The sequence below is a fragment of the Eucyclogobius newberryi genome, unplaced genomic scaffold (assembly GCF_026437365.1).
Source record: "Eucyclogobius newberryi isolate DKJ021-1_F unplaced genomic scaffold, fEucNew1.0.hap1 SCAF_2, whole genome shotgun sequence".
NCBI classification, from domain to species: Eukaryota; Metazoa; Chordata; class Actinopteri; order Gobiiformes; family Gobiidae; genus Eucyclogobius; species Eucyclogobius newberryi.
Genome location: NW_027315834.1, coordinates 29,271,582 through 29,283,968, shown reverse-complemented (window position 1 = coordinate 29,283,968; position 12,387 = coordinate 29,271,582). Strand labels below are relative to the sequence as shown.

The 12,387-nt window shown below is 38.8% G+C and overlaps 1 protein-coding gene across 1 annotated transcript in view; it reads left to right on the top strand.

The window, feature by feature from the left end:
• ano2b (anoctamin 2b) overlaps positions 1-12,387 on the top strand; it is an 83,561-nt gene that overhangs the window by 28,519 nt on the left and 42,655 nt on the right. The window contains exons 5-9 of the mRNA XM_072453509.1: positions 9,569-9,667; positions 10,640-10,791; positions 11,063-11,117; positions 11,199-11,250; positions 12,132-12,163. Of these exons, the coding sequence (XP_072309610.1) occupies positions 9,569-9,667; positions 10,640-10,791; positions 11,063-11,117; positions 11,199-11,250; positions 12,132-12,163 (390 nt within the window). The remainder of the gene's footprint in view (positions 1-9,568; positions 9,668-10,639; positions 10,792-11,062; positions 11,118-11,198; positions 11,251-12,131; positions 12,164-12,387) is intronic.

The window sequence follows — 12,387 nt, the reverse complement described above, 5'->3', positions numbered from 1 at the left end:
TGAACATAAAATAACACAAACGTTTAGAGCCAGTGCTGACACTCCTGGACGAATGAGGAATTACACGGACCATAATTGTCACAAATTTAGCAACATTTTTATTTGTCGTAAAATTTGAACAGTAAATAAGCACAAAGCAGGTCATATACTTGAGGTAATGTATTAGACAATGGGATGAGAAAATAAAGGATTTACGGTTGTTTGATTCTGTCAGAAATCCTGAATAATTGTTAAATTATGTCACTTCTCCCACTTATCTCTACAGAAAGATTGATTTTGGAACTCACAACCATAAAATATATATTCTAATTTTAAAATAATTAACTTTATAATCCATATAATCATAATTACCTCATGGTCAACCTCTGATCTGCTCTTTACATTTGATTTTTGAAGTCTATGGGAAAACATTTCAGGCTACAGGTCCTAATGTTATGACTGTTATCACACAGATGTATTACATAAGACTGTGCAAGTACGTGAGAGGAGCCTATTTAGCGGTGAGCGTTTGTGCGGGCGTTGGTCTGCGTCCAGCTGGCACACTCTGCGCTCAGTGGCAGTAATAATCAGATTGTTGACAGTGGCAATGAAGCTTAAGCCTGGATCAGATTAGCTGGGGCTCAGATAGCTCCGTCTCTCTTCCCGTGGAATCAATGGGACTGGATTGAATCACTATGGAGCTAATGGAGACAACAGCAGATTGTAATAGCACTAGATTTGCCTGATTAAATATGCCAAGAGAGCTCAATTAAAGGTGTGTACAATGGTGGCACAGAAGCAAACATAAATGCATTGATTTGGATATCTTAGGTTCGGGATTTAAGGCTCATTCTTCTTCTTAAACTTTTAACACTCATTGAATAAATGCTGCTTAAAGGGCCGATACGCTACAACTGTAAAAAACATTCTGTGTGTAAATACTTAATGAGACAGTTAGTTGTTGAGCGTTCCAATAACTCAGAAGTAGCTTGTTTTATCCCAACAAATGACAACAAAGCGGCCCAAACAAGTCCCAAATGCTTCACTACAGTTTGGTTGTGTAAGTTCTCTCCTGACATAAAGTGCATTTGCCGTGGTTCGCATGTTTTCAAGAATACAAACAGTATCTGGACTGCACTGTGGTCCTGAGCTGCTCGTTCAGAAACATTAAAGGTGCACAATGTAACCTTTCTGTTTCAGGCTAGTCTCCATGGAGATATTATCGCTTTGCCTGGATTGCATTCATTGCTCAAACATTCCATAAACAAAACCTATCTGCTCTTCTCCATGGAGATAGTTAGGTTTAATTCCAGGCAATGCAATAATAACTTCACGCAGACTTCTTCTTCTTCTTCTTCTTTCTTCTTCTTCTTCTTCTTCTTCTTCTTCTTCTTCTTCTTCTTCTTCTTCTTCTTCTTCTTCTTCTTCTTCTTCTTCTTCTTCTTCTTCTTCTTCTTCTTCTTCTTCTTCTTCTTCTTCTTCTTCTTCTTCTTCTTCTTCTTCTTCTTCTTCTTCTTCTTCTTCTTCTTCTTCTTCTTCTTCTTCTTCTTCTTCTTCTTCTTCTTCTTCTTCTTCTTCTTCTTCTTCTTCTTCTTCTTCTTCTTCTTCTTCTTCTTCTTCTTCTTCTTCTTCTTCTTCTTCTTCTTCTTCTTCTTCTTCTTCTTCTTCTTCTTCTTCTTCTTCTTCTTCTTCTTCTTCTTCTTCTTCTTCTTCTTTCTTCTTTCTTCTTTCTTCTTTCTTCCTTCTTCTTCTTCTTTCTTCTTTCTTCTTTCTTCTTTCTTCTTTCTTCTTTCTTCTTCCTCTTCTTCATTCTTATACTTATTTCTTCTTCTTCTTCTTCATGCATGTGTTAGGTAAAATTGGCAACTCTAAATTAGCCCTATGGACAGGTGTTGAAAATGAGCATATTCTGCTATAACACTTAAACTATGTACATATTAAATAAATAAATTAAAAAAAAATCTTCTTCTTCTGCTGCTTTCATTCACACAAAGATCATCGGCGGTGACAGAGTACGGCTCCTTCATCACAGATCAGCTCGTGCAGTTTTGGTTCCGCTTTGTTGCAGTGAAAGTGAAAACTACTGGAGCCTCAATCAGTTTATCTGCTATTTTCAATGTAAATGAGATATCGTTCTTCTATTGCTTCCCAAAAGTGTGGTTGTATTAGCAATCATACAGTGTTAAGATGCTAACGCTAACTCCCTATCCGTTCACGCCTGTCCGGTTCCTTTAGCTGCACGTAAACTGGGACAAAAGCGGTCTGACAGTTGAGTTTGGTTGTTTATCGCACTCCGAGTTCTCTGCACTCGTAAACATCGTGAGCGAGCGAATCAGCTACAGGACATTTGATCAAAATCAATGGGAAATGTACGTTGATCATTGAGCGGAACTTCATCTAATACGCAATTAATTAAACAGGAGTTATCCCAGTCAATATAATCCCCCCAAAGCCCCCTACAGTTCCACATCTGGAGAGCTCTAAACTCGCTGTGTTCGGCGTGTTCAATTTAGTGCTAATTGCTCGGTGCATAAAAAAAAGGCAAAGCTGGAACTGAACTGAAATGTCAGGCCTGTTGACTATGTCTGGGGATTATTGAGCTGACCTTCGATCTCGCAGGGACATCCTCTTAAAGCACACTTTTAATTACATCACTGCTACTTGTGGATTCAGGCGCAGGAGCGGGGCCGGTGGAGATTTAAACACAGGGAAGCAGTGGAGGGAGTTACATCTGAGGCAGGAACGCCGAAATAAACCTCTAATCAAAGACAAAGAGAGAAAAATGAATGAAAAAAGTTCAGAATTTCTTTTGGGCAGTGTAGTTTTTCTTTCAGCCTGTGGAACTCTCTTCTCTCTGACTTAAAACTGCAGACCGACCTGAACATCTTTAACAAACTGTGGCTGAAATCTGGTTCAGAGTTGCACACATGTTCATTTTGAGTGAAATAATGTTATTGTTGTAGTTCCTTTACTAATGTATAATGTTTTGTGTACTGAATTGTTCCAAAAGTTGCTGAAAATCACATTTTTGCTATGACACTTGAAACAGTGCATCAGTTTTGTCCATTTTCTATGTCCATATCAAATAAATGAATAATAATATGATTTTGATTCTGATTCTGATTCTGAACATAGTTAGGAGTGAGTGATATACCAAAATTTTTATTTTGTTTAGTTTGAGCTTGACGCTTTATTAAACTGAATCACAATATGACTATTTCTCCAAATCTTCACAGGAATGATCATAATTAGTTTTTTTTACTTGCTATAAGACCCAATCCTTGCCTGGGATCCAGAATACACACTTCTCCAATGAGTCTAGTCATCATCTCGCTCTCTGTTGCGCCTGGAGCCAAACTCAAACAGAAACTTGATATGAAATTTGATGATTTGAAATTGGTCACTTAGAACAATCATTTAGAACAAATTCAAACTTCCTTCACCTCAGATCAAAATCATTTTGTACTTCGCTCATTGATCCTACTGAAATCTGTCAAGTTTTTAAGCCCACGTGATGTCTTCCCGTTTTTTCCGCTCCGTCTCTCACTCCTGCAGGATTTTGACGAAAAATTGCTTCACGCGCTCTTATCTTTTGACTTAATACCGCTATTTATATTTCATTTAATGCTATTTTGTGTTGAGGACGGTACTTTATAAAAAAATTGATAATCATTTATTTTATTTATATTGTAGAAATCAATAATCTAAGTGCGGCGGATCCGTAAATCAAGTAATAAAAGAACTGTGGCCTAAGCAGCCATATTTGTTTTGGCGTGGACGGGCTAATGCACCTGTCAATCAAGACCATCTCTAGAAGATGAAACCAGTGACCAGGCTGAAGAAAATACAGACATAATATGATCACTTTCCAGGCAAACCCAGCCCGACTTGTTCTTTCTAAATCTAAAGCACACCTTAAAGACTCGAGTTTGTTTGGCAAGTTACCATCTTGATTATGACAAATTCTGACTGAACAGAGCCAAAAAGTAAGTTTTTAACCGGTTTCGGGACATTGTTTGACACATTTGTTCAATTCTAAGTCAAAGAGTATTAGAAAGTCCGTCAAATGCAGGATCTTAAGAGAGCAAACGCAGGAGCTGCACATGTGGAAGAGTGGGTAATATTTACTGAGCTAAATGTCACTCAAAATGGCTCATGCTTTTTTTATAACTCTTCGCATAACCTTCATTGTAGGTGTTCACACAGAAGAGAGAGAAGATGTTACATTAGATAACCACAGAGCCATCGTTGCATTATGGGGACGCAGACCCAAATCCTCCTGCTTCCTGTTTGATCTAAAGACTGTTGTGTGTGTGAAGGACGTAAAGTGTTTTCCAATAAGAGTTAGAGACAACAATGGACAACAATGTACATCTTGATTACAATAACCAGAAAAAAAAAACATATTATTTTGTGCTTGTTTTGTCATTGTATATATGAAAATAACTGTGTGCTAAATATTACAGCTGAAAGAATAAATATAGACAATAATTGGCTTTACAGTCGTGGCTTACATTTCATACAGTTTTTATATATATTTTTGTCCTGTCAATTTGATGAAATATTCACTTCAAAGGAGCACACCCTCTAATTGTGTGTATTTTATGGTATTAATCGTATTTATTTAATCGTAGGTGCCCAAAAATACCTCGAAAAACAAGCATTTTTATTGTGAGAATCCTTTGACCCGTCCGTGTAGATTTATTATCCTGCCAATTACTACCCAGAGCGTGGGGCCCCAGCAGATTGATGCCGCTCTGGACATCTGGAGTAGGCAAGATCCATGGGCACACAAGTGTCGTGTCACATGCACATCCCCCAATCACAGGCGTGTGTTTCTCAAGACTATGTTTTTATCTTTCCTTTATGCTAAGTGCCATCTATGTTTTATTACAGATGGACCATGCATTTCTCTGTGTTGACTAAAGCGCCTGTCAATCACAAGGATGTATGGAATGTGTGAGGAGCTACTCATTAGTTTCTCTATTCGACAGAAACGCTTACTAACGCCTTACACACTCCACACAGAATCTATGTGATGTATAAGACACGTTTCGACTGGTCCAGGACCCAGACCACCTCAGAGTCTTGAACTGCAGCGTCTGCTACATGAGCGGCTGACGTCAATCAAACATGTTTTCTTAATAAATGCAATCTAAATCATACCTGAATTATATATATATATATATATATATATATATATATATATATATATATATATATATATATATATATATATACATATATAGTCATGAGGCAGATCTCAGTAATTCACTAAAATATGTTTAGTAATGACAAGTTTGCGGCGCTGAGACGTGGCTAAAGTGTAAACAAGAAACAACAAGAAACTGCATTTATTTCATTTATCTCAACTTCTACATTGGATTTTGATGCATAATTATGAAAGGCAAGGCAAGTTTATTTGTAGAGCACATTTCATGCACAAGGCAATTCAAAGTGCTTCATACAGCAGGAAAAATGCATTCAAATCACAAAGACATTACAGACCACATACAGTACATTCTCTTTCCCATATTTATTTGACACTGCAGCATGACAGGCGTCTCCGGGATGGACACTTTTAAATGGATTCTTTCCCATACCATGAGATACGTTGAGTGTGGATAGTTAGCTCCAGTATGTACTCAAAATACAATTAAATGGGAAACAGCAGCGAACGCTAAGCACTTACTTAGTGTGGCTTGATTCAGCTCAACAAATAAAGTTATCATCACTGGGAATGCTGTGGTTTATCACATGATCAATTTAGCGTTTGATGAGAAATTATGATTTTCTTTTTAAATCTCCTCTTTGCAGTTGTTCATGCTGTACTTCCTTTTAACCTCTCTCTTGTCTTCTTACTAAAGCATTCCGGGAGCTGAAAGTGACCCCGGCCCCTGCTTAAGACCCCCATTGGAGCCTTAAACAGCCCGATCCGGTTCATTTAAGACCGTGGAGACGCTCTCAGACCCGCTCTCGGCCCGATCCACTCCAAAGCGAACCAGTCAAAACATTTGAATTCAATCACTTGTTTACATTCCTTAACTGCTCTGACCAAATTCATATTGATCATTTATCTTTCACTCGGCCTCTCTCTCTCCTCTTTATGCCTGTCCCATTACGCAATCAATCGCCCCTTTTGTCCCAAAAAGCGCCCCAGGCTGTCCCACTTACTCCCCCATGGAGATAAAGAGCTAATTGAAAGTGCCTCTACTAATTAACCTTCTTCAGGCTGAGAGTATTTATAAGCCCTGCGTTTTGATGGAGCTGCACAGACAGACAGCTCGTGGAGGTGGGCTGTGGAGGAACAGATTATTAATTTTGAAAGCATTTGAGCAGAATGTGTAGGTCGAGGGCTGTGCAGTGCATTTGAACATCAACATGTGATGGATTCGATCACAAACACTGATTAGACCGGGGCTGGAGTGCCTGCTGTTATTTGGACGCCAGAATAGAAATTGGCATAACAAATGGTGCAGTTAAGCGGCGGCACAAATGTCCAATGCAGCTACAATTTGTTGCTATTTTTCGTTACATTCATGAACAGTGATGTCACTACAGAACGCAGCAAAGGCACAGATAGTTCTCATACCCCGGAACAAGAAGGTCTTGGCTTCGATTCCCGCCCCACGTGGGATCTGCACATAGACATTAGTAGATGTGGGGCAGGCTACATATGGGGTCATTATTTTATATTACAGATCTTTATAGACTATGACAGTTCTCTCTAATACAGATAAATGCTGAAGAATATGACGATTTGGTGATCTTTGAGTACCAGACTTTACAATACAAAAATATTTATCCTGTGTAATTCAACCTTCATCTTTACAGATGCTGTAACGTTCTGAAATATTTCAAAAGTAGAGCCTAGTACTGTGCCGAATGTAGAAAAATACCCTCAACATTTCATTTGAATGTCATATATCTCTTCATCACCTTTAAGTCATTTACCATTGAATTTCATTTGAAAGAGGGTGAGTTCCTACAAATGATCTTGGAAGTTATTATTGTAGTTTCTAAGCAACAAAGACAACGAGTGACAATATCTGAATGTTTGTCCAAACAGAAACGTGAACTCAAGTGAATTTACCAGTTGCTGAGTAACACTATTGTTCATATTGTGATACATAAATGCATTATCTTAGTTCTGACGCGGCTCTGACATTTCAGTGGTGGTGTAGTTGACATTCACCCACCTGTATGTACAGTGTTGGGCAGTAACTAGCTACAAAGTAAGAGATTACTGTAATCAAGATTACTTTTGTCATTCTCAATTCTACTATTGTGTTCGTTCATTCATTCATTCTATTTTAAATGAAGTGAGTAGATGACAGTTACTAGAAGGAGTAAGGAGTGCTTAATGTGGTACTCAGAGAAAAATATATTTTCTGTGTTAATTATTTTGAAATGTTTGGCATTTAAAATTGTGATATGATATGAATTGCCAAGGGAAGAAATGCCCCGGTAATACATTTTGATTCTGGCGGTATCTGATCACTGCACAGATTGAAAGTTTAAAAAGAATGATACATGTTATGTAATTGTCATTTACTTTAATGAACTATAGTGACAGAATATATTTGCACACTTAAAAGTTGAACCATTATGACACTGGGCAAGAAGATTCTGTAATTACACACATTTTTTGGCCTTAAATAAATATCGTCTGAACTAATATCCCAGAATCGATCCGGTAAATGTATCGCAGTGCAATATATCGATTGTCTCTGTATCTCAGGCCGTGTCTCGTGTGTGGAGGCGGGACCAGATGAATCCCTGCCCTCTGTCACGGCTGAGATAAGGGATATGGCTGTGCACGTAACGTAACTGAACCTGCGTGAATGCCAGGGAAGTGACTCTGCGTCCATCAACGGCGCTTCAGATGTGAAGAGGAGACAGTTCAGGTTTCTGCGTTTACACTGGAGCTGTCCCGTATGAAGCTGGGGGGTCCGAGGTACGGTTACAGCCTGAGCCCCCCTTCTGCGCCATCTCAATCTGGGGATCGGCTCTGGCATTACTATGTACTATATGAGTATGTTAGAACTGAAGTGTGGACCGAAGCTGTCACTGGAAAAAAAGACTTAGTTTATTCTAAAAATGTTTGTCTGAAAATGTTTAAGGATCTTTATTTTATTTATTCATTCATTTTCTACCGCTTTGTCCTTTCGGGGTCGCGGGTGACTGGAACTTATCCCAGTGACTTTGGGCCTTAGGCGGGGTACACCCTGGACAGTGGCCAACTCGCCGTATTTAATCTGTAAAATGTTATCTAATGTCTGGATGCAGTTTTAAGCTCTCTTTTTGGACCCTAGTTAACTATAACCTATACCTAATACAATTTATTCCAGCGCAGCCATTTCCCCTCCATTTCATCTTGTATTTCCGCTGTATAAAGAGTCTAATAGCAAAGAGAAGCTCGAGAATCTCCATTTGCAAACACACCAATGTGAATGTGGTCATTGATTTCACAAGGTGGTCAATAATAGCATTAAAATAAAGCCACATGAGTCACTTCACGCTCAGATACAGTAAATATATTATGTCCCCTTAAAAATGATCACACGTTTTATTAGGAACAGGCTGTGAAGTGAAGAATGATGCTCTGAGCTCAGCTTCAGAGAAAACGGACAGACGTGGCATTCATTTTTAATAATCAAACTGTTGGGCAGTGTGTTTCAGTGGATCACAAGCAAATCAAAGCTAGAGGCAGCATTATTCTGTTGATACAGTAAGTGCAGAATAGACACATTTTGACACTTAATGAATGAAATTAGTCCATACTGATTGTATTCACACAGTGTCCAGCTCTTAAGTCACTGGTGGACACAGGATTCTGGGCGGTCAGAGCTCACAGCAGCTTCACTTTGTCATGTTAATGCTTTAATACACTCTGACTTGTGTAAAAATGTCTTCACCTGTAGCTCCTGATCTGTCAACGTTTTGCACTGGGATGTTTTCCTCTCAGAGCAACATCACTGAGTTGTTTTCTCATTGTTATGTCCACAAAACAGTCTCTCCTCTTCCACAAGTCTCTTTCCCTGCTCAAACCTCTACTCCAGTCAGATCTGTAAAGCTGGGAGGAGGGACGACTGCTGCAAAGGATTGTGTTTAGTAGTTTTAGCGATAAAAAGACTGTACTGTATTGATCAGAAATACATATAAATTAGAAATGTTTTGTTGGCCGGATTAAAACATCTGGCGGGCCGTATTTGTCCCCGCATCATTGACAGCCCTGTATTAGATGTTTTCTCTGCTCGATGCTAAAGATTTGACCCTTCTCAAACACACTGACATCTTCTCCATGACCACGGGATGTGTCTTTCCACATGGTTGTTTCAGAAATGAGAAGCCGCTCACTGAGTCTGGTTTAAATACTGTGTTGCAGCTGAAAGATCATCACCTGCAGCAGTTCTCCAGCAGAAGGCTGCTGTATTTGCTTATTAAAATCTAAGACTTTTTTATCTGTGAGCTTCTCAATATGTTTATAGATTAATGGCAAACACGTTGTATTGACTAAACTTGTTGTGTGCATCTTGTGTTGTGGAAAATGACAGTGTTGTAAAGTTGTAAAGTGTGTGTTTTCCAGGTCAAACCTCATGGGCCCAGCTTCACGCGGCTCCACGCTCCATGGCCCGTGCTGTGCAGAGAGGCCGAGTTCCTCAAAATTAAAGTCCCAACAAAAACAGTGAGCATGATTCAAGTTTATTCAAATTACTATGTGGAGATTTTCATTAGTTGGGCTGGAAACCATAAGCTACTTAGATGTGCTTAGATTTTTACGTGTGCATGTATCAGGATTGGTTTACGATGGGTTTGTGGTTGTAACTGTTTTTGTTTAAACATTTCAAATTCAATTTTGATACCAAGGAAGAAGATAAGATAAGATAAGATTAATAAGCCTTTATTTGTCCACACAATGGGGAAATTTCGGTGTTGCACACAAGTAGATACAGAAGTAAAAGAACAGAAAACTTATAGGAACCTTTAAAAAAACACTCTTAATAGAAAAGCTCTTATAAACAAAACTCTTACAAACAAAACCTCTCTTATTCTTGATAAGGAATAGAAAGAAAAAAGAAAATAACATAAGACAAAAATAATAATAATCATAGTGGCAAAAGTAAACACTCTTATTTACAGCAGTTATATGCGCATGGCTATGATATTGTTGCGTATGAGTATTGCACATGAATATGACATTATTGCGTATGAATATGACAGTATTGCACATGGGAATAGGCTTGGTACTCGATACTGATACCAATACCAATACCAATACCACAATCATAGTAAACATTCTCTTTTTTTAGACAGTAGAAAGTCATTTTTAACACTAAACAGTCGTACTTTATCTTTATCTTAAAATGTGGCCTTGAACTACTTCTGATAAAACTCAAGATCATTCTAAAACTGTTGAAGAAAGATTAAAAATAAATAAATCCTGTCTGTGATTTACTTTCAGTATTGATTCTATTCGAAACACAATTCGACACAAATCTAAAAAAGTGAAAAGCAAAGAATAAAAAAAGTGAGATATGGGAAATGTGGTTTGTAAGCTAAATCGCATTCTATCTTAGTGGAAAAGTCAACCTGTCGACAATCGAACGACCGAATGATTGATCACCTGTTTTAAAGCTCGTGGCCTTGTTTCCCTCAGAGCTACGAGCTGAAGGAGGAGAGCGGCTTCAGCACCAGCATGAGCACGTTGTGGAGGAAAATGAACCAGCCGTTTCAGCCCAAAATCCCACATCCAGAACACGGCCGCACCAAGCTCCTGTCCCACTGCTTCTCCAGGGACAAACTGCACCTGTGAGACCATTTTTACAATCACCATCTTATATAAGGAGCCTTGACTTTGCAGGAAGTTGGAGTAAAGAGCGGTGAGGAAAATGAAGCAAAGCAAATTATGAGAATTATGGCACCCAGAAGATTAGCCCCGTGTTGGTATCGACTAAAAATACCCACAAAGTCATCACTGTTGATTCTAAACAGTGTGCCGTCGTTCATCACGAAAAGGCAGCTTTATTTATGGCTTTAATTGAGTATTTCTTACGTTCTTACATTTTTTTTGGCCTTTCAGATACAACATCACATCCAAAGACACATTTTTTGACAACTCTACAAGAGGCCGAATAGTAAGTTTGGTGTGCAAAGCTTTTACATTATTTGTGCCGCGTTGTTTTAATGTTTTCTTTATTTCTAACATGTGTTTTTAGGTGTACGAGATCCTGAGAAGGACAGTATGTGTGCAAACCTGCCAGACCATTGGTAAGGAGATGATATTAACATATAACAATCGACTTCTTCTCCTCAATGACACTGGTGTACAGTTTAGTCATAACTTCATTATGCCTGTTGACATTGGAGTTTGTGTTTTTGAGAAAGCATAGTCCTGTTCCTGGAATCAGTCTGCTCTCATTAACCCATCATAACCCTCAGGGAACACAGCCTCCAGCCTGAACAGCGCTCTCTCATTCATTACACCTGCACAACACATCAAACACGATTATTCTGCTGCGCATTTGCATTCTTTTTACATAATGGGCACAACCCAAAGGACTGTCAGTCAATATTCTTGTATTTCTTGCAAATTGGGGCAGTTTGTTTCAAGAGAACAGCATTCTGTGACCTAAAAACTAGGGCCTAATCGCCTAAGTGTGATTAGTTGACATTACAATTTGATAATCTGGACTACACAGACTCTGAAACACTGACCAAAAGACCTTTTTAAATAACAAATACAATGGCAATGTCAAAACAAAAAAAGATTTAGATTTCCATCAGTAATACACTTAAATATTAGCCTTCAGTCACCATTTCTACCTTTGGTGTTTGGTTGATAATGTATTTAAACATTTAGTTAGTTTCAGGCCTTAAGTCGGCTCTGAAAGTGCCTATGACAGGCTGGATTACTCATTTCACTAAAACACAGTTAATTCCCTGTTGTAAATCATGACATCGCACTAGGAAATTTCATAACTGTTTCCTAGCAACCATATTGTACACTCGGCTAAAACACCTGTAATAGCACAGAAATTATTATTTGACCAATAAAAATATATGCTTTTATTTTATTGAAAGAGTGTTCAGTGGTCAGAAACCAAATGTGTAAATTTTGACAAACTCCCTTGTTGTGTGATGTTGTCAAGGTGTTAGAGAGTTAGAACAAGACCCTCCCCAGGTCCATGGAGACATAGTCCATCTTAGGCCTTCCTCGTGGGACATACCTGCCCTTCTCGGAGCAGTGGCTCTACTCTGACTTCATGCAGGGGACTGAGCTTCTCACCCTTGTCCCCGGAGCCTGCTTTAGGGTCTGATTTGCTCGCCCTGGTCCCTTCTGCAGAGGCTCTCAGGCACATGAGGTCTGCTGTTTCCTGTCTGCTTACTACAACTTGCCCTTGGGAT